General features: G+C 44.8%; 1 protein-coding gene and 1 long non-coding RNA gene across 2 annotated transcripts; both read left to right on the top strand.

Annotated features, from left to right (window-relative positions):
* Nucleotides 1-217: 217 nt before the first annotated feature.
* Nucleotides 218-1,808, top strand: LOC144536579 (uncharacterized). The gene is made up of 2 exons (XR_013503761.1): nt 218-1,123; nt 1,206-1,808. It is a non-coding gene; the product is annotated as an uncharacterized LOC144536579 (long non-coding RNA).
* A 2,239-nt stretch (nt 1,809-4,047) lies between these two features.
* On the top strand, nt 4,048-15,143 carry LOC144536173 (protein phosphatase 1 regulatory subunit 3C-B-like). Its single transcript, XM_078279165.1, has 4 exons — nt 4,048-4,365; nt 5,897-6,339; nt 8,066-8,358; nt 11,031-15,143. Exons 1-4 carry the CDS (start codon nt 4,358-4,360, stop codon nt 11,325-11,327), a joined length of 1,041 nt encoding a protein of 346 aa, XP_078135291.1. The 5' UTR covers nt 4,048-4,357; the 3' UTR covers nt 11,328-15,143.
* The last annotated feature ends 6,507 nt before the right edge of the window (nt 15,144-21,650 follow it).

The following is a 21,650-nucleotide window of genomic DNA, read 5'->3' as shown; positions in this document are numbered from 1 at the left end:
AGAGGGGGAACACCAGAGCAGGGGGAATGAGAGGGGGGGAATGAGAGGGGGGAACACCAGAGCAGGGGGAATGAGAGTGGGGGAAACGCCAGAGCAGGGGGAATGAGAGGGGGGAAACGCCAGAGCAGGGGGAATGAGAGGGGGGGAATGAGAGGGGGGAATGAGAGTGGGGGAAACGCCAGAGCAGGGGGAATGAGAGGGGGAACACCAGAGCAGGGGGAATGAGAGGGGGAACACCAGAGCAGGGGGAATGAGAGGGGGAAACGTAGCAGAAGACATTCCTTTTTAAACCAAAACGTAAAGTGTAAATGTAGCCCTAGCTTCTATTCCCGACATCTGTTCTGAGGATTTAAAAATCCTGAGCGAGGTGATGAGTCAAACTCAAAGAAGAATGCGATTCTCGTAGCATCTCTGGATGTTTCCAGATGTTTCTGAATGTTTATTTGAGCCAAAAAGTCAAAATGAAACCAGAATTATTTATTTTCCTGATCCAAAGGTAAACGTAGCTACAGCATTAATATGAAGTAGGAGAGATGCTCTCTTTGAGAACCACACGGTTGGTTCCCTCTTCCTAACATTTGAATTTTTTAAGCAGAAGTTCTTTCCCTCAGTTTTTCTGGACTCTGAAGATGTGAACTGAACTGTGTTGTAGTTCTGGGTATCAGGGTAGCATCCTGTTGGATCACTTTGGATCACTTTGGATCACTTTGAATGACGTATGGGCTGGTTGCACTGTTGAAGCCATAATTTCACTTGTTGAATCTTTTAGTTGAAGTGAACAAACTGCGTAACTCATCGCTCTGCTGCTCTCCGTCGCCCTAACGTGACTGAGTTCTCGGTTATCAGCCATATCCAGACCCATCCTTCCTTTTTGTGGTGATTTTCCTGAACGATCACATTTGATGAGAGGAAGCAGTAAGAAGGCTTGGGGGACGCTCCGGTAGCGGTATAACTTTACATTTAGAGTGGAAATGAAGGAGCCCTACTACTTTCAGTCGCCCCCTACAGTTTATATTTCCCCCTACAGGTTCTGTTGCCCCCTACAGTTTATATTTCCCCCTACAGGTTCTTGTTGCCCCCTACAGTTTCTGTTGCCCCCTACAGTTTCTGTCGCCCCCTACAGGTTTATATTGCCCCTCTACAGGTTTCTATTGCCCCCCTACAGGTTTCTATTGACCCCTACAGGTTTCTGTCGCCCCCTACAGGTTTCTATTGCCCCCTACAGGTTTCTGTCACTCCCTATAGGTTCTTGTTGCCCCCTACAGTTTCTGTCGCCCCCTACAGGTTTCTCTTGCCCCCCTACAGGTTTCTATTGACCCCTACAGGTTTCTATTGACCCCTACAGGTTTCTGTCGCCCCCTACAGGTTTCTCTTGCCCCCCTACAGGTTTCTATTGACCCCTACAGGTTTCTATTGACCCCTACAGGTTTCTGTCGCCCCCTACAGGTTTCTATTGCCCCCTACAGGTTGTGTAGTAGAGCGATGCGAGCTGCAGCTGGTCGTCAGTATTTTTCGGTACAGAGTTTCTAACAGTGAAGAGTTTGAAGCCACAGAAGGAATACGATGCCATACTCAGTGTTACCAATGATGCTGTTGTTGTTTTAATCTGTTTCTGTTTTTCCTTGTTGTTTTTGACAGTATTATTTTGTTTTGCACAACAATAATAAGCACTTATGTTTTTTATTGAGGATGACGATGTTTCTATGCAGATGATGTAACCAAAGTGTTGAAGCACAGTTCCTGTTGGAGCAGACCACAGCAGCAGTCTTATTTACCTGACCAACTATTAAACACGTTATTATTATTGACTCAATGACTCGGCTCTTATTAACAACAGTGCTACAAAATCCTTATTTGATCAGCGTTAGTTCAAACACATTCATATCCCTAAAATCAGTTCAACCTAAGCTTAAAAGTCGACAAAAGCGGAAAAATAAAGTGTCAAAAATCTTAAAGAAAACAAGAGAAATTTAAGAAAATGTCGACAAAGGGATAGAAGCGACAAAAAGTAAAACAAAAGTCAGAAAGAAACACCAAAATGTCAAAGAAAACGATTAAAATGTCCAATAAGACGTCAAAAAATCTGAATCAGAAAGGAGTTAGTTACCCTACGTGGGGTTAGCCTTGGTGATTGGTGCATACATACACAAACATAATAATCATTAAAGAGCCCATATTCTGCTCATTTTCAGGTTCATAACTGTATTTTAAGGTTGTACCAGAATAGGTTTACATGGTTTAATGTTAAAAAACACCATATTATTGTTGTACTGCCCAGCTCTCTCTCACTGCTGCAGATCCTCTTTCACCTGGTCTCTGTTTTAGCTACAGAGTGAGACCTCTTTTCTTCTTCTTCTTCTGTACTATCTTTGATTGCTCTCACACATGCTCAGTAGCTCAGATGTAGATCATGTCAGCTAGCTAGCTCCATAGACAGTAAAAGAAAGGCTGTTTCTCCACATTCAGTCAGTTATAAGGCAGGATTAGCTGGGAGACTTCTAAATGAGGGCGCACACGGAAGTAGTTCTTTTGGAGATTATGGTGAACTGGTGTGTGTTGTAGCAGTGCTTTGCTATTGAGAACGAGGTAGTATGCTAGTGTTAGCATTAGCTTTAGCATTAGTGTTAGCATGCTAACGCTAATGCTACGAGCTAACGGTTGCGGTTAGCCAGTTCGTTTCGGCTTGTGACGTCACAAGCCGTGACGATTTTGAATAGCTGACCCGGAGACTGAAGACAGGACACATTCAGAAACCGCATCTCACTCAGAACAGCATGGATGGATTTTTTCAAAGTTGGTATTCGTGTGGAAGCACCAGAGACACAGAATAACTCCCCAAATCCCAGAAAAAGTGTTTTTTTCATAATATGGGCACTTTAATAAGGTATTAGTCTATATCCACGACGTTCCACTTCCAGGATTACTCCGGTGCCACCGAACATCCGCTGGATGCATGTCTTCTGCCAGATGTCCCTCATTTAGACCAGATGTCCCTCATTTAGACCTGATGTCCCTCATTTAGACCAGATGTGCGTCCCCTTCCTCTTTCTTTGTGTTGGCGTTCTAACCTCTGGTGGATTTGTGAGGACTATGGTTAACTGGTCCTCAGATCTCTGCAGGGTAAATCCAGACAGCTAGCTAGACTATCTGTCCCTCTGACTAAAACTACTTCTGAACGTCCACGTTCCACCAAAACCAGCTCCTTCCTGAGACTATTTAGCAGAGGCACCGTGGCTCCGTCCGGAGCTTAGCCCCGCCCACGATGATTGTGATTGGTTTAAAGAAATGCCAATAAACCAGAGCACGTTGTCCTCCCATCCAGGAATGCTGTGTGGACTAGACAGACCTTCCTCCACAGAGCTGTGGAGGAAGGTCTGGCAAAGCGAGACTAATAAGATATAAACAATAAATACAGAAACAGAAACACATACAGTATATACAAAATATCTGTTTGAGTAGTTTAAGGACTGTGTGCAATGGGCAGATGATTTGATGGCTGTCAGTCCAAGCTGAAGCAACTTTTTGTGATAAGAGTGACGTAACGTAGCAACATGCTGTCTATTCTGTCAAATTAAAGAAGACACAGGTGTTGCTGACTCTGGAGATGTTCTCATACCGATACCAGTATCTGAAATACATGTTTTGAAAATGTGCAATATAACGTTTTGTTGTCTGTGATTAGAAATTATACAGATAAGAGATAAAGTGAAATGAACTGACATTTGGTCATCTGCTGCACGGCTCTAAAACCAACCAATCTTTTGATCACTACATTCATTTATTTAGTTATTTAACTCGTCAACTTGTTAAATTAACAGTTCCTTTTGTAGTTTGGTTGTCTACACTGTTGATGAACATCTTTATATTTGTAGGCTATGGAATTTTACATTCAGATTAACGAACTAAATTCTGCCTGTCAGTCTTCTCTCAGGGCTCTAAACTCCAACAGTGACGTCGCTGCTGGCCAGTTTGACCTCTTTTTGTCTTCTCTGTGATTGGCTGTGAGAGGGAGCAGCGGCGGTTCGGAGCGCTGATTGGCTGCTATCTCTCTCTGTGTCTATGTGTGTTTGTCGGGGGGCGTGTCGCATGGAGCGGACGTGCAGCGGCTTTTCCTCTTTAAAATGGCTGAAAAATAAACCCAAAATTATCGAAATAAAGAAACGGAAAGCAGCAGGAAGCTTTCCCGCCAGCAGGTGTGGTTTATGTTGCATCCTCCGGATTCTAGCGGGAAACTTTTGGATGAACTGCAGCAGGTGGGAGTCCGAAAACAAACTGCGCCACAGCGGCGTCTCTGCTCCGTCTTACCAGCGGGGAATGTAACTAAGTACATGTACTCCAGTACTGTACTTCAGTCCACATGTTGAGGTACTTGTACTTTACTTGAGTCTTTTCTCTTCATGCCACTTTCTACTTCTACTCCGCTACATTTCAGAGAGAAATATTACTCCACTACATTCATCTGTTACAGCTTTAGTTACTTTACACATTAAGATTACTGCACAAAGAACACGTGTGTGTGTGTGTGTGTGTGTGTGCGTGCGCGTGCGTGTGTGCGTGTGTGTGCGTGCGCACCATTAAACACGCAACTGTTTGGATCCTTTCCACTTTCTAAAATGTTTTAATACTTTAACTACATTCTTCTGATGATACTGACACACTTTAACTGAAGTAACATTCTCACTGCAGGACTTTAACTGTAACAGAGTATTATTACAGAGTGGTATTAGTACTTTTACTGCAGTAGTCTGAATACTTCTTCCAGCTTTATGTTCCTGATAACTGTTTGAAATCATGAGAACAAAATGTGTAAAAAGTAAACAACCTGATGTATAAATACTTTTATATAGTGTCATATATTACATCATCTATGTGTATATATTTTATGTTTTATGTTATTTACTGTCATGTGTAGGGCTGCACGATTTGAGGAAAATATCTAATTGCGATTATTTTGACTGATGTTGAATAATTTCTTATTTTCGTTGAAAAAGAAAAAATTAAAATGATGAATGATTTTTCCGAGGCTCTGTACCAGAGAAAGATGTTTTTCTGTAGGATGGGATTTGTAGTCCTGGACGTCTCTGCAGCTCCACAATACTTCATTCAGAACGGTTTGACACAGATTTTGCCTTTAAAGAGCCCATATTCTGCTCATTTCCAGGTTCATAACTGTATTTTAAGGTTGTACCAGAATAGGTTTACATGGTTTAATTTGTGTGTGTGTGTGTGTGTGAAAGGTGATTGATGAGGGTGTGTTTGTGTATTTGAAAAGTGTTGTATTTTGTAGTTTTTTGGCTTTTTTTCTTTGCACTTTTGAAATGGAAATAAAAAAAACGCACAGACATATCTGTAGAAAACAATTCATATAAAATCCATTTTTGCCAGGTCTACTGGTCTAGGGTGGGGGCTTTAAACCTGGTCTACTGGTCTAGGGTGGGGCTTTAAACCAGGTCTCCTGGTCTAGGGTGGGGCTTAAAACCAGGTCTCCTGGTCTAGGGTGGGGGCTTTAAACCGGGTCTCCTGGTCTAGGGTGGGGCTTTAAACCAGGTCTCCTGGTCTAGGGTGGGGGGTTTAAGTCGGGTCTCCTGGTCTAGGGTGGGGCTTTAAACCAGGTCTCCTGGTCTAGGGTGGGGGCTTTAAACCGGGTCTCCTGGTCTAGGGTGGGGCTTTAAACCGGGTCTCCTGGTCTAGGGTGGGGGCTTTAAACCAGGTCTACTGGTCTAGGGTGGGGGGTTTAAACCAGGTCTACTTGAATCTTGTTATGTTGTTTAACGCTTATTTTAAGCTTTTTTAAAACTTTTGTTTCTTCTCTTTTTGTGACTTTTCTTAAAGTTTACTATCTTGAACACTCTGTAGTCGTCTTGTTGTTTAATATCTGTTGTTGTTGTCTATGTAGGCGTGTGCAGCTGCTGACCCCGCCCCCCGTCATGCCCGTGGACGTGGCCGTGAGGATCTGCCTGGCCAACTCTCCTCCGCTGCGCTCCTTCCTCGGTAACTATGACAACGGCTTCTCTCCGGCGGCCGCCACTCTGCTGAAGCGCTGCGAGCTGCAGCGACCGTGTCTCACCTCCGACGGTAACACCGTCCCCAAGGCAACCGCCAACTGCACGCCGTCCGTGCCGGTAGAGTGCAGCGGTGGCCCGGCCTGGCTGCAGAGGAAGAAGAAGAAGAAGAAGAAGAAGAAGAAGAAGAGCGTGGTGTTTGCAGACGATCGGGGTCTGGCGCTCGCCGCCGTTCACGTGTTTAACGAGGCGGAGGACGAGGCCATAGCCGAGCTGCAGTTCACCCTGACGGAGATAGAGGGCGCCATCGCCGGGCTGCACCGGGCAGACAACGACGGTGAGAAAACCTCAGATCATTTTATAAAGCACCAGCTTCATGTTTTTACGTCTCCAAACATGGAGGAAAAGATATTAAAGAACGTGCAGAATGATATCTGATAAAACTGTCTTAGTGGAACGAGGACATACCTCAACGTCCCACTGACACCTCTTTCCTCTGCAAATCTCACAATTTGAAACTGCCTCTGAAAACGGGCGAATAGTTACAGTTTTATAGTTACGTCAACTCGGCGGCTCCTCCTCATCTGGCTCTAGTCTCTCTCTTTGTCACGCCCCAACATTTCCACAGGCTACACCACTGACCTGAGGTCAGCTAGTCTTCTGAATATCTCTCGCTCTCTCTCGCTCTCTCATCTGCTATTTTATCACTAAATCCACTTCTGAGACTTTTTTATGCGAGAAATCAACTCGCCGCCCGGCCTGTCCTCCTTCACAGACCCCGGCCTGCTGTGAGGTAGATGGAGCTCTGTCACGGCTGGCAGCCCACGGTGCTCCATACCCGCGCAAAGTCACCGTTTCTGGGTTACTGGACTACCAAACGCTGCTGCCCTGACAGAGCTCCAGGGGCTGCAGCTCTTCCTGCTAAATGGCCGGTCGGTGTGTGTGAGTGAGAGCGCGGTCAGCGAGCTTGTTACGCCCGCAATCTCTTAACAGTCCAGTTAATCTTATAATGGATATGTGTGTTGAGTTATTTAAACAAAGGATCGGGGAAATAAAGGCCTCTTGTCTGCGAGTCTCATTGATAGAGCCCACGGTGAGCTGGATGGAGCTCTATCTATGAGTGCTGGCTAGCCTCCTCTTAGACCTCTTAGAATTCACAAAAATGCATTAAATTGAAATCGGACACAATTGTTATCAAACATTGTATAACTTTACAGTGTCTGAAATATGAGACCTGCTGTCTCGTCTCCACTGTATGTGGTTCGCTCAACCAATCAGCGCGCAGCTCATCTAAATATTCATGAGCAGACCATATTTGGAAGAAAAGCTCTTGTTCCAAATAGAGCCATATTCACAGGGTAGTTAAGGGCCTAATCAAATAGCATTCGGGCAATCTTCAGCCCAACCAATGTTACCCTATTAGGAGACCTAAAGGAACAGTGTGACTGACTTATGCCTCCTGTATTTTAAGGAAGAACATTTATTTATTTACGATACATTTTTCATTCACTAAGAAAACTGGTGTCCTTAAAGGTTGGATTTTTCCTCCTTTTTAATTAAGGCATTAAGATCAATTTCCAAAAGATGATTTTTTTTTTTTATTCCTCTTTTAGGTCAACTTTAGTATGGCTTCATAAACTCATGCAAGCCACTGTATTTACAGTTACATTACATTACAGTCTCCTCAATAAGAATCGGAGGCATTTTTATGATACTCGATATTAAGTCGGTGCCTAAAAAGTATCAAATTTAGTCCCCCGTCCTAGTCCCCCGTCCTAGTCCCCCGTCCTAGTCTCCAGTCCAAGTCTCCAGTCCAAGTCTCCAGTCCTAGTCTCCCGTCCTAGTCCCCCGTCCTAGTCTCCAGTCCAAGTCTCCAGCGTGTGTGGCGTGTAGCGCCTGTCTGCCTGTGGCCTGCTCTCCTCGGCCTCCCTAATCAGCTGACTTAAACACCTGCAGCCACTCGGTGAAGTCCGCTTCCACAGACACGCCCCCTCATGTGTCGGATATCAAAAGGCTAAATAGACTGGACCTACATGTTCTTCTCTCTGACCCGTGTCTTCCAGACGCTGCAGCCTGTGGTCCAGGCCTGGTTCTGGTTCTGGACTTCGAGCCGCCAGCTGCAGACTACCTGGACCTGAGGAACCGTCTGCGGGCCCAGCGCGTCTGTCTGGAGACGTGTTCTGTCCACCAGCGTCTACTCTCTGGCACCGTTCAGGTCCAGAACCTCTGCTTCCAGAAGTCTGTCTCGGTCCGGATCACCTTCGACTCGTGGCGGTCCTTCCAGGACGTTTCCTGTTGGTACCTGAACACGGCGTACGGCGGCCCAGACATCGAAACCTTCGCCTTCTCCGTGCCGGTACGTTAAAAGTTTGGAAACGCTTTCCTGTACTTAGTTTAGAAAAACATGGAGGTTTAAAAACAACATTTCGGTCGTTTTTATATATTATATATTGTGTTTTTTTTATTTATATATATATATATATATATATATATATATATATATATATATATATATATATATATATATATATATATATATATATATATATATAAAAAAAATGTATCCGAGGTGTAGTCGGAAGAGATGCAGGAGGGTTGGGGTATAGGGTTGGACCATGTCCTGGATGTATGCTGGGGCTGATGCAGAGTGGGGGGGTTGGGGTATAGGGTTGGACCATGTCCTGGATGTAAGCTGGGGCTGATGCAGAGTGGAGGGTTGGGGTGTAGGTTTGGGCCATGTCCTGGATGTAAGCTGGGGCTGATGCAGAGTGGGGGGTTGGGGTATAGGGTTGGACCATGTCCTGGATGTATGCTGGGGCTGATCCGTTCATGGCCCTGTAGTCAAGTACTAAGGCGCTTTTCTATCACGTGGTACCTGCTCGACTCGCCTCTACTCTCCTTTTTTGGTTTTCCATTACGAAAAAAAGTCCCTGGTACCTGCTAACAGGTACTTTTTTTAGTACCACCTCAGTCGAGGTTCCAAGCGAGCTGAGCCGATACCAAAAGGTGACGTGAAAGCGACAAAGGGGGGTGTCCTGAACAAACCTGCCATTTTTAAATAGTTTAGCCAGCTGTGTTTATTTTTGCTCCCTCCAGCTTCATTTGAAACAAAATGTGTCTTCTGGCAACAACAACACATCTTCAACGTTCTGTGTGTGTGGCGCGTTAGGTCACGGCAGTTTACTGCGGCGCCGCTATGACGACCAGCCCCGCTGAGGCAGTACTAAAATCTGCAATGGAAAACGGACGCACAGTGAGGCGAGTAGAGTAGAGTAGAGTCGAGGCGAGTCGAGCAGGTACCATGTAATGGAAAAACGCCACTAGTGTCTTGAAGCGGATGCGGGCAGCAGTTGGTAACCAGTGAAGAGAGCGGAGGAGGAGAGGCTGGAGACAAGTCGAGCTGCTGCGTTCTGAATGAGCTGCAGGGGCCGGATGGCCCGAAGGCAGGCCAGTCAGGAGGGAGCCTGCAGGCAGGCCAGTCAGGAGGGAGCCTGCAGGCAGGCCAGTCAGGAGGGAGCCTGCAGGCAGGCCAGTCAGGAGGGAGCATGCAGGCAGGCCAATCGGGGAGAGTTTCAGTAGTATAGACGTGAGATGACTAGAACCTGAACCAGAACCTGAGCCTCCTTCTGCGTTAGAAGGGGACGTATCCTTCTGATGTTATGCAGCATGTATCTACATGATCGCATAGTTGCAGCGATGTTGGCAGTGAAGGAGAGTTGGTCGTTAAGTGTCACACCCAGGTTTTTTAGCAGTCTGGGTGGGGACTACCACAGAGTTGTCAATTGTTATAGTCAGGTCCTGGGTAGGAGAGACCTTCCCTGGAAGGAAAAGGAGCTCAGTCTTGTCGAGGTTGAGTTTCAGATGGTGTGTGGACATCCAAGAAGAAATGTCAGTCAGCCGAGATACATGCTGCTACTTGAGTTTCAGACTCCAGAAAGGAGAGAATTAGTTGGGTGTCATCTAGGGGTGGCACGGTTCACAAAATCCACGGTTCGGTTCGTATCACGGTTTTCGGTTCTGTACGGTTCTTGTTATCTTTTCTTTTAATCTTTTAACACTCCAGAAATATACTTATGATATATATATATATATATATATATATATATATATATATTAGCTAAAATTAGCATATTGAATGCAGAATGCAAGTACATGACCCCAGCGAAGGAGAGAGTGAATGGATGTTATGGCGGATAGGTATAGTGTATCTTGAGATATGGTTGTGAGCTTGGGAGAGTGGGAGAGGGAAAGGGATAAAGAAATGGTCTGAGGTATGGAGTGGAGTAACAGTGAGGTTGGTTGTAGAGCAGTATCTGATGAATATGAGATCTAGGTGGTTGCCAGCTTTGTGTGTGGGTGGGGAAGGAGAGAGTGAGAGGGCAAAAGAAGAGAGAAGATGTAAGAAGTCAGTTGACTTCTCTGTCTGGATGTTGAAGTCGCCCAGAAGTACCCTAGTTATTTTTAGATTTTGTCTTGCTTTTTCATAGCCTGGTTGACACCAGACCGTGAAGGGTCTGGGGAAGGTTCATTCACAGCCCATTTCCAAAGGGGTGTCACCAATGGACACCGCTCAAATGCCTCTGGGCGCAATTAGATAGATATTCAACCAATCAGAGCGATGAAGGAGATGACGTATGCAGAGCGACGGAAAAACATCTCAACCAGCGAGCATGTTGCATCGTGTAGAGCCCTCAACGGTTGTGATTGGTGTAGAGCCCTCCTCAACGGTTGTGATTGGTGTAGAGCCCTCCTCAACGGTTGTGATTGGTGTAGAGCCCTCCTCAACGGTTGTGATTGGTGTAGAGCCCTCCTCAACGGTTGTGATTGGTGTAGAGCCCTCCTCAACGGTTGTGATTGGTGTAGGAGGGCGCCACCACTAGAAACCTAAATATAGGTCACATGATGCTGGAACAAACCACGTATGGGGGAGTTTTTTAGGGAGGACAGGCTCTCTTTAAAGGTTACACAGCTGATATTGTTCCAGTACCATGATGTTTAAATGTTTAAAATCAGATTGTCTCACCACAGGTACCAGAGATCCTGGATCCGTCCGACAGAGTGGAGTTCTGCATTCAGTACCAGACTCAGGACCAAACTTTCTGGGACAACAACCACGGGAAGAACTACCGGCTGGCGGACCCAAACGCCGGCCGGCCCCGGAGCGCCGAGAGTCCTGCCGGGCTGCAGATCCAGAGAGACCACGGGGGAGAGAAGAGGGAGCAGGTTATTGAGTGTGATCCGTTTGGGAGTCCCCGGACATCTGCAGGGATCTTCCCTGAGTGGCAGAGCTGGGGTCGCGTGGAGACCAGCGCCCCCTACTGGTGAGGCACCACAGGACAGGTTTTAATGTTGCAGTCACTGAGAGTCTGGTCCCAGGACGTACGAGAGTCACAGGATCCTCCTAGAGCACTGAAAGGCCACGTCATACCCAGGTTATCCAGGCACGTGTATAAGAGTCATACAGATTTCAAGCTTTCACTTTAGCCACTTTAGCCACTTTAGCCACTTTAGCCACTTTAGCCACTTCAGCCACGCTAACGTCAAGTATTTTGAGTCTTCAAGAAAGAAAAATGTTAATGTCCGTATGGAGTGGAAGGACTCTGGATTAGAGATGTTCTGATACCATTTTGTCCTTCCTTATATGATCCAATACCTGAACTTGTGTATCTGCCGATACCGAGTACCGATCTGATACCAGTGTGTTAAGAAATGCGTATATTTATCATGTTTTACTAGCTGTTACTACTATCCTTAAAGTCTTTGTGAAACATGGACAAACACAGAAGGAACGTTACAGGACTTTCTTTGTTATGCAGTTTGACAGCGAGTCATAACGGGAAAAGAACATTAATAAACTTCTTTAAAGTAGTTTTTCTGTGCTAAACTGCGTTGTATCAGATCGGTGCGTAACCTTGAGTACTTGCCGATACCCACACCAGCATTTTAGGCAGAATTGGAGGCTTTATGCCATACTGGTATCAATATCTGAACATCTCTAGTTTGGAGGATCCACTACAGATTTCAAGCTTTCAGTTGAGCCACTTTAGCTGCCCTGACATGAAGCATTAACGTCTGGATGGAGTGGAAGGACTTTGGATAACAGACAGTTCAGGAAGTCAAAATGACTCGGCACAACAGTGGCCTAAATATTGCACGTGTTTATTACTCGCCTCAAACTCTGAACGAATGAAGCACCAGAATCTGCCAGAAACCTCACATCTGATCAGATCTGCAGCCCAACCGACCAAATCTCGCTGCCCTAAAAGAACCAGTTCGGGTTCACATCTGGTCCTCGTTTGCCCGAACAAAGTGTGCCGACACTCGGCTGCATACCTGGCATGGCCTCATGGGGAAATATTTAAAATGTAACAAAAGGGATTTGCTGTTGCTTTGGTTTGCTGTTAGATATTCACAAGAGAACCAGGAGTCCGTCTTTGTAAAAGCATCCCAAGGATTCGGTAACTCTGAGAAGGATCCACCAGGGGACCTGTACACAGTCATAAGTGCTTTCTTAAAACCTCCAAAGATCCATGAAAGGTTCAAGGCATTACAGGTGTTTCAAAAAGCGCCACAAGACTTTATCTTTCACAAGCTTTTCACAGAAGTTGTGAATGCATTAATGAGTGCTTTGTATGAAGCATCCAAAGGATGAATTAAAGATTGCAAGACGACCGAGTGCTGTCTTTGACAACTCGACAACAAAAGGGAGGATTTATGGGCTTTCCTGTCGAACGATGGGACTTGTTCCAGACCTCATTTCTTTTCCACTGTGACAGCTGATTCATGACTCTTAACAGAAACCTTTCAGGCTGTTTAAGTCCTGAAACAGCTGTCAGAGAAGACCAGCAGACTTATTAGGCTTTAAGTCCTAAAACACCAGCATGAAACCCGGTTAAGGCTAGAGGGGATACAGCTACGGCGACGACCGTTAAGTTTAGGCACAAAGGACTCGTTAAGTTCAGGAAAAAGATGGCGGTTTGGGGTAAAACAATCCCGATGAAGGGTTAGTGAAAGTATTACTATTATGTTAGATGTAACTTCTGGCCGTAGCTGTATCCCTTCTAGCCACAACCATGAAACACTGTCCAGAACACTCTGCTTTAAGGTGTTTTATGGTGTTAAACCTCGATGCCTTCTGGCTTAGTTCATCTCATCATTTAATTCCAGGATCTTAAAGGACAATTCTGGCGCAAAATGAACCTAGGGACTCGGTACACATATGTTATTAATCCTTAGGTTCGTTTTGCGCCGGAATTGTCCTTTAAACATCCAGAACCCAAAAGGTCTGGACTGTCTAGACTTTCCCACGCTCCCAGACTCGAGTCCTCGATTGGACTCAGTGTCCAGAGGTGGATTAGGCAGTCTGACAGGCCAGTCAAACATGTTTGAGTGGCCTCAAACATGTTTGAGTTAAGTGAACTGAGTGGAGTCCCGTCTCCATGTGGGACTAAACCAGAAACCATACAGACCAGAACTCTGTGAAAAGAACCTGCCCATCCGTTAATATTCTCCTCATTGTCAACAGTTGTTTGAGCTCTTGGTGTGGGATATTGTCATTTATGATGATGGTGTTTCAGGGTGATAACAAGAACATTTACAGAGAAAACTTTGGTTTTAATGGTTTCAACAACCCAACCTGAGCTTCTAACACCCCAGCAGACCTTCATCTCTGTAACTTTGCACAAAAGTCTCTCTAACGTGGAAACGGAGCCGTAGCTCTTGAGTTTGGTCTAGCAAACATTGTGAGTGAGGCTGGATTCCAACCGGCACAAAACCCTGTGAGGAATTGGGGGCCAATGGGGTGCAATGGGGGCCAACAACTCAGGCTACAGCTCCACCGCTACGTTTTAGTTTTAAAGTTTGAGTTTTGTTTTAAGTTTGAGTTTTGAGCCGAAAGTGATCTCGGTGCACCAAGTCTTTGCTTTCTGTTCCAGTAGACAGGATGTTGTTGCTTGTTTTTGGGAAAGGGTCATGTGATGGGGGAAGAGACATCGTGACTGATAAGACCCAATCAAACTTTGGCGTCAAACGCCCCTGTCTGCGTCCAGACAACAAAGCAACTACAAATGTTAAAGGTTTAGGGGTTTGGAAACGCCGTAGTAGTGTGGACGCCGGGCGTGAACGTAGCGGTAGTGTGGACGCCGGGCGTGAACGTAGCAGTAGTGTGGACGCCGGGCGTGAACGTAGCAGTAGTGTGACGCCGGGCGTGAACGTAGCAGTAGTGTGGACGCCGGGCGTGAACGTAGCAGTAGTGTGGACGCCGGGCGTGAACGTAGCAGTAGTGTGGACGCCGGGCGTGAACGTAGCAGTAGTGTGGACGCCGGGCGTGAACGTAGCAGTAGTGTGGACTCCGGGCGTAAACGCAGCAGTAAATGGACGCCAGGCGTGAACATAGCGGGAGATATTTCTTCTTAAACGTAGCGGTGTGACCTAGCCTTGTTTTGTTGGTTGGTGTTGAAATGTTTCCATTGTTTCCTACGACTCCAGGTGAACTCCTCCTGACAGGTGTTTAGTTTATTAGCATCAACACACGTGTTAGCATGTAGCTTGTTAACTGCAGTAGAAGGAGATAAACCTGCACTTCCTGTTAGCTCCTGTAGCCTAACCTTTTTAAAAGCCTTCACTAAGCTAAAAAACACTTCCAGTGCTCTTACCGTGTGTGTGTGTGTGTGTGAGAGAGAGAAAGTCTTGAAGGAAACGTAAAGTGAATCTGAGAGTTCATGTCGTTGATGATTGAAGATGATTGGCTGCTGGTGGTCTCGTGCTGTGTTCATGTCACAGGGCTTCCTGTGGGCGGGGCTAATCGGCAGCTGATTTTAAATGATTAAGAAAAGTTCTGAGTTGAAGTTGGCTCTTTTCTTTATTCCGACGTGACCTGAATGCTTCACATTTTAGCTAGCCAGCAGCCAGCCAGGTAGCTCGTGCTAACAGACGCCATTAATGCCATTTAACTTGGCTAGCTAAGAAGCTAGCTGGCTGCTAGCATTACCAACTGTACTGTAAAAAGGCTGTGATGTAAATTGCAATGTAACGATGTCATGATGTACTGTTGAAGCAGGAAGTGATGTAAGAAGGGAGTGATTGACTGTTCCTTTTGTGTGTGTCCTTTCAGAATAAAAGTCTAATGTTTATAGTGTTTAACGTCTGCTCGCTCTCTTTTTTTAACTTTATTACAGAAGAGACAACATATTTTTTTGCATATTTCCACCAGACTGCATGTAAATAATCAGGACTTTTAGCGTGTATAGAGCCAGCATATTTCCACCAGACTCCATGTAAATAATCAGGACTTTTAGCGTGTATAGAGCCAGCATATCTCCACATGTAAATGGGTGAATTAAGGGTTTATTTCAACCAAACCAGAGTGGTGATTGTTGGAACAGTGGAAAGATGAACCAAGACGGCTTTTGGTAGTTTGATTTAGTTTCTGTCCACTTTGAATGAAGTGTGTTTTACGATGATAAAAGTCCTGATTATTTACATGGAGTCTGGTGGAGTTTGGTGATGGTGATTTCAGGGCTGTTTCATGTTAAACTAAAAGGATCTTCCTCTTTAACTAAAAGGTCGATCTCTGTAGGGATCCATCCCATAATGTTGTCAGACACTTAGAATAATAATCTGAGTCTGTCAGCAGCAACAACACAACTTGTAGTGGACGCTGACTGCTGCTGAACATTGGTACATTAACTTGTATACAATACAAATCTAAATTAGCATCCCTAGTTTTAATATTTCAGTCTGTTTCTAAGAGAAGAACACTCTTTTACGCTGTAACCTTGCTAACCACTTTCTCCACATAATGTGGAGAACAACTAGCCTGGATGCCAGCCGAATTTAGCCCCGCCAACAACATTCGAAGTCGGGAAATTCGCATTCTGACTAGAATCGGAGTATGACCACGTCAGGCTAGAGAACAACAGGTACACACTTCAGATTTCTGTAGAGCAGCTCCAGCTAGCTGCCTTGTTGCTTTGAGTTTGCAGGATGTTTATATGTATTGTGATTCAATAATCCAGACTATAAACAGACAGACTGGTTTCTGGTCAGCTTCTCATTCTCCTCACAGTTCCCATTCACAGATTACACAGTTATGACACACACACACACAGAGACACACACAAACAGAGACACACACACACACACACACAGATTTAAAGGACTATCAGATTATTAATGTTATATAAAGTTGTTACATAACAAACAACTGTCAGCTGTTCACTCAAAGACTGATCTGAGTTTATTTTATTCTGAAGGCCTGTCTATTATTATTAATCAGCTATCTCTTCTTTTTATTTATTTATTTTTATATTACTATGAAACCAATAGTTTTTTATTTAACATTAGTTTTTTTTAAATCATTATTTGTATTATTATTCAACTATCAACTACTAATTGTATTATTTTAATTAATAATCTAATTCAACTATCGCTTTCTATTTTTTGTAATTTTTTATAATTATTTATAATTTTATTTATTTTTTATTAAATGTTAAACAGTGAAACCTTAAGGTGTGTTGTTGTGTCTTCTCCAGTTAGTCCAGCAGATGGAGACAAAGTCCAGGAAACACTTTGACTCTTTCAGATCAAACACACACACACACACACACACACACACACACACACACACACACATATATATACACTGTGTTCAAAATTATTATGCAAATGATATTTTACACTGATTTTCCTAAATAGTCGATGCAAATGACAGTCAGTATAATATTCAAGTCACCAACCGTTAGGGTATCAGTCAAAACTCATTGAACAAACCATTAAATGAAAACATTTTTATTTTTAAATATTTAAAAATAAAAAAACTCAAAATGCACTGTTCCAAATTATTCTGCACAACAGAGTTTCAAAGCATGTTCTAGGTTGTAAAGAAGTGAAAATGGTCATCTGCTGAATTTGCAGCATTAGGAGGTCATATTTCCAGAAATCAAAAGCTATTTGAATCAGACCATCTTAACAGGACAGGTCCATGTTAACAGAGGAGCCTTCTTTGATATCACCTTCACAGTGCTGGCATCCATTGAACTGGTGAGTTTATGGAGAGTTTCTGCTTGAATGTCTTTGCAGGATGTCAGAATAGCCCCCCAGAGCTGCTGTTTGGATGCTAACTGCCCCCCACCCTCATAGATCTTTAGCTTGAGGATGCTCCAAGGGTTCTCAATAGGGTTGAGATCAGGGGAGGATGGGGGCCACACCATGAGTTTCTCTCCTTTTATGCCCATAGCAGCCTATGACCCAGAGGTATTCTCTGCAGCGTGAGATGGTGCATTGTCATGCATGAAGAAGATTTTTGTACGGAAGGCACGGTTCTTCTTTTTGTACCATGGAAGAAAGTGGTCAGTCACAAACTCTACATACTTTGCCGAGGTCATTGTCACACCTTCAGGGACCCTAAAGGGGCCTAGCAGCTCTCTCCTCGTGATTCTGGACCAAAACATGACTCCACCTCCTCCTTGCTGACATCACAGCCTTATTGGGACATGGTGGCCATCCACCAACCATCCACCATCCATCCATCCACCAACCATCCACCCACCAACCAACCATCCACTACTCCATCCATCCATCCACCATCCACCAACCATCCACCATCCATCCACCAACCATCCACTACTCCATCCATCCACCAACCATCCACCATCCATCCACTACTCCATCCATCCACCATCCATCCACCCACCATCCACCAACCATCCACCATCCATCCACCAACCATCCACTACTCCATCCATCCACCATACATCCACCAACCTTCCACCATCCATCCACCAACCATCCACCATCCATCCACCAACCATTCACTACTCCATCCATCCATCAACCATCCATTCATCCACCATTTATCCACCAACCATCCACCATCCATCCACCATCCACCCACCAACCATCCACTACTCCATCCATCCACCAACCTTCCACCAACCATCCACCATCCACCCACCAACCATCCACTACTCCATCCATCCACCATCCATCCACCAACCATCCACCATCCACCAACCATCCACTACTCCATCCATCCACCATCCATCCACCCACCATCCACCAACCATCCACCATCCACCAACCATTCACTACTCCATCCATCCATCAACCATCCATTCATCCACCAACCATCCACCAACCATTCACTACTCCATCCGTCCATCAACCATCCATTCATCCACCAACCATCCACCAACCATCCACCATTTATCCACCAACCATCCACTACTCCATCCATCCACCATCCATCCACCAACCATCCACCATCCATCTACCATCCATCCATTACTCCATCCATCCACCATCCGTCCATCAACCATCCATTCATCCACCAACCATCCACCAACCATCCACCATTTATCCACCAACCATCCACTACTCCATCCATCCACCATCCATCCACCAACCATCCACCATCCATCCACCAACCATCCACTACTCCATCCATCCACCAACCATCCACCAACCATTCACTACTCCATCCGTCCAGCAACCATCCATTCATCCACCAACCATCCACCAACCATCCACCATTTATCCACTACTCCATCCATCCACCATCCATCCACCAACCATCCATCCACCATCCATCCACCAACCTTCCACCATCCATCCACCAACCATCCACCATCCATCCACCAACCATCCACTACTCCATCCATCCACCATGCATCCACCCACCATCCACCAACCATTCACTACTCCATCCATCCACCATTCATCCACCAACCATCCACCAACCATCCACCATCCATCCACCAACCATCCACTACTCCATCCATCCACCATCCATCCACCAACCATCCACCATCCATCCACTACTCCATCCATCCACCAACCATCCACTACTCCATCCATCCACCATGCATCCACCCACCATCCACCAACCATTCACTACTCCATCCATCCATCAACCATCCATTCATCCACCATTTATCCACCAACCATCCACCAACCATCCACCATCCACCCACCAACCATCCACTACTCCATCCATCCACCAACCATCCACCATCCATCCACCAACCATCCACCATCCATCCATCCACCATCCATCCACTACTCCATCCATCCATCCATCCATCCATCCACCAACCATCCACCATCCATCCACCAACCATCCACCATCCATCCATCCACCAACCATCCACCATCCATCACCATCCATCCACCAACCATCCACCATCCATCCATCCAACCATCCACCATCCATCCATCCATCCAACCATCCACCATCCATCCATCCACCAACCATCCACCAACCATCCACCATCCACCCACCAACCATCCACTACTCCATCCATCCACCATCCATCCACCATCCATCCACCAACCATCCACCATCCATCCATTACTCCATCCATCCACCATCCGTCCATCAACCATCCATTCATCCACCAACCATCCACCAACCATCCACCATTTATCCACCAACCATCCACTACTCCATCCATCCACCATCCATCCACCAACCATCCACCATCCATCCACCATCCATCCACTACTCCAACCATCCACCAACCATCCACCAACCATTCACTACTCCATCCATCCAGCAACCATCCATTTATCCACCAACCATCCACCATTTATCCACCAACCATCCACTACTCCATCCATCCACCAACCATCCACTACTCCATCCATCCACCAACCATCCACCAACCATCCATCCACCATCCATCCACCAACCATCCACCATCCATCCACCAACCATCCACTACTCCATCCACCAACCATCCACCAACCATCCACCAACCATTCACTACTCCATCCATCCATCAACCATCCACCATTTATCCACCAACCATCCACTACTCCATCCATCCACCAACCATCCACCAACCATCCACTACTCCATCCATCCAACATCCACCAACATCCACCAACCATCCACTACTCCATCCACCAACTATCCACCAACCATCCACTACTCCATCCATCCACTATCCATCCTCCATCCATCCACCAACCATCCACCATCCACCATCCATCCACCAACCATCCACCATCCATCCACCATCCATCCATCCACCATCCACCAACCATCCACCCACCAACCATCCACTACTCCATCCATCCACCATCCATCCACCAACCATCCACCAACCATCCACTACTCCAACCATCCACCAACCATCCACTACTCCATCCATCCAACATCCACCAACCATCCACCAACCATCCACTACTCCATCCACCAACTATCCACCAACCATCCACTACTCCATCCATCCACCATCCACCATCCATCCACCAACCATCCACCAACCATCCATCCACCATCCATCCACCAACCATCCACCATCCACCAACCATCCACCATCCATCCGCCAACCATCCACCATCCATCCATCCACCAACCATCCACCAACCATCCACCATCCACCCACCAACCATCCACTACTCCATCCATCCACCATCCATCCACCATCCATCCACCAACCATCCACCAACCATACACCAACCATTCACTACTCCATCCATCTGGACCATCCAGGGTTGCACGGCACTCATCAGTAAACAATACTGTTAGACTGGAAATTAGTCTTCATGTATTTCTGGGCCCACTGCAACTCATGGTGTAGCCCCATCCTCCCCTGATCTCAACCCTATTGAGAACCCTTGGATAAATATTTAAAAATAAAAATGTTTTCATTTAATGGTTTGTTCAATGAGTTTTGACTGATACCCTAACGGTTGGTGACTTGAATATTATACTGACTGTCATTTGCATCGACTATTTAGGAAAATCAGTGTAAAATATCATTTGCATAATAATTTTGAACACAGTGTATATATATATATATATATATATGTATGTGTGTGTGTGTGTGTATATATATATGTATATCTGTTATATTAATAATAATAATAATAATAATAATAATACACTTCATTTTATAGAACTTTTTTGAAACAAGGTTACAAAGTTCAGAAAAACAGCAAAAAAAAACAGAATAATGAAGTAAAATACAAGAAAGACTTCATATATCATATCATAAAAATAATTATATATAATAATACTATAATGCATATGATAATAACAATAATAATAAACTTATATATATATATATATATATATATATATATATATATATATATATATATATATATATATAGTTAAACTCCTCTGAAGATCTGAGAGGAACTTTTTGTTTTCAATATAAAATCAGATGTAACTTCCTGTTTGGTCCAGCAGAGGGCGCCGTGTCTCCACCTGGGAGCAACACTTAAGATTTAAGTGTCTTCTTCTTCTTAATATTATTAGTGTTTCCTGTAAAATATGTTTGAAAATGTAAAAGACTAAATATTTTCTTCCTGTGAAACATTTTGTCACATTTAAACATTTGAGAAATGAAAGTGGTTTTAAACGTGTATAAATCAAACTGATATATAATCTAAATATTAAGAGGACTGATATATCATATAAATATTAGGAGGATTCATTAATGTGTCAGTTAAAGGACATGAAATGACATTATTTATTCCTTTCACATTAAAAGTCTTTCTGTCTGACATCATCAGTCTTCTTGAATTTGTCTTCAGTGTTTGAATTGTTCTCATCTGGTTTCTGTTTTATATTAATTCTTCATTTCTGTTGTTTGTCTTTCAGCTGTGAGCCCCGAAATGTTTCTCCTTCACAATAAG

Source organism: Sander vitreus, chromosome 21, assembly GCF_031162955.1.
Source record: "Sander vitreus isolate 19-12246 chromosome 21, sanVit1, whole genome shotgun sequence".
NCBI classification, from domain to species: Eukaryota; Metazoa; Chordata; class Actinopteri; order Perciformes; family Percidae; genus Sander; species Sander vitreus.
Note: the sequence above shows the minus strand (reverse complement) of the source record. Positions and strands in the feature narration are given on the sequence as shown.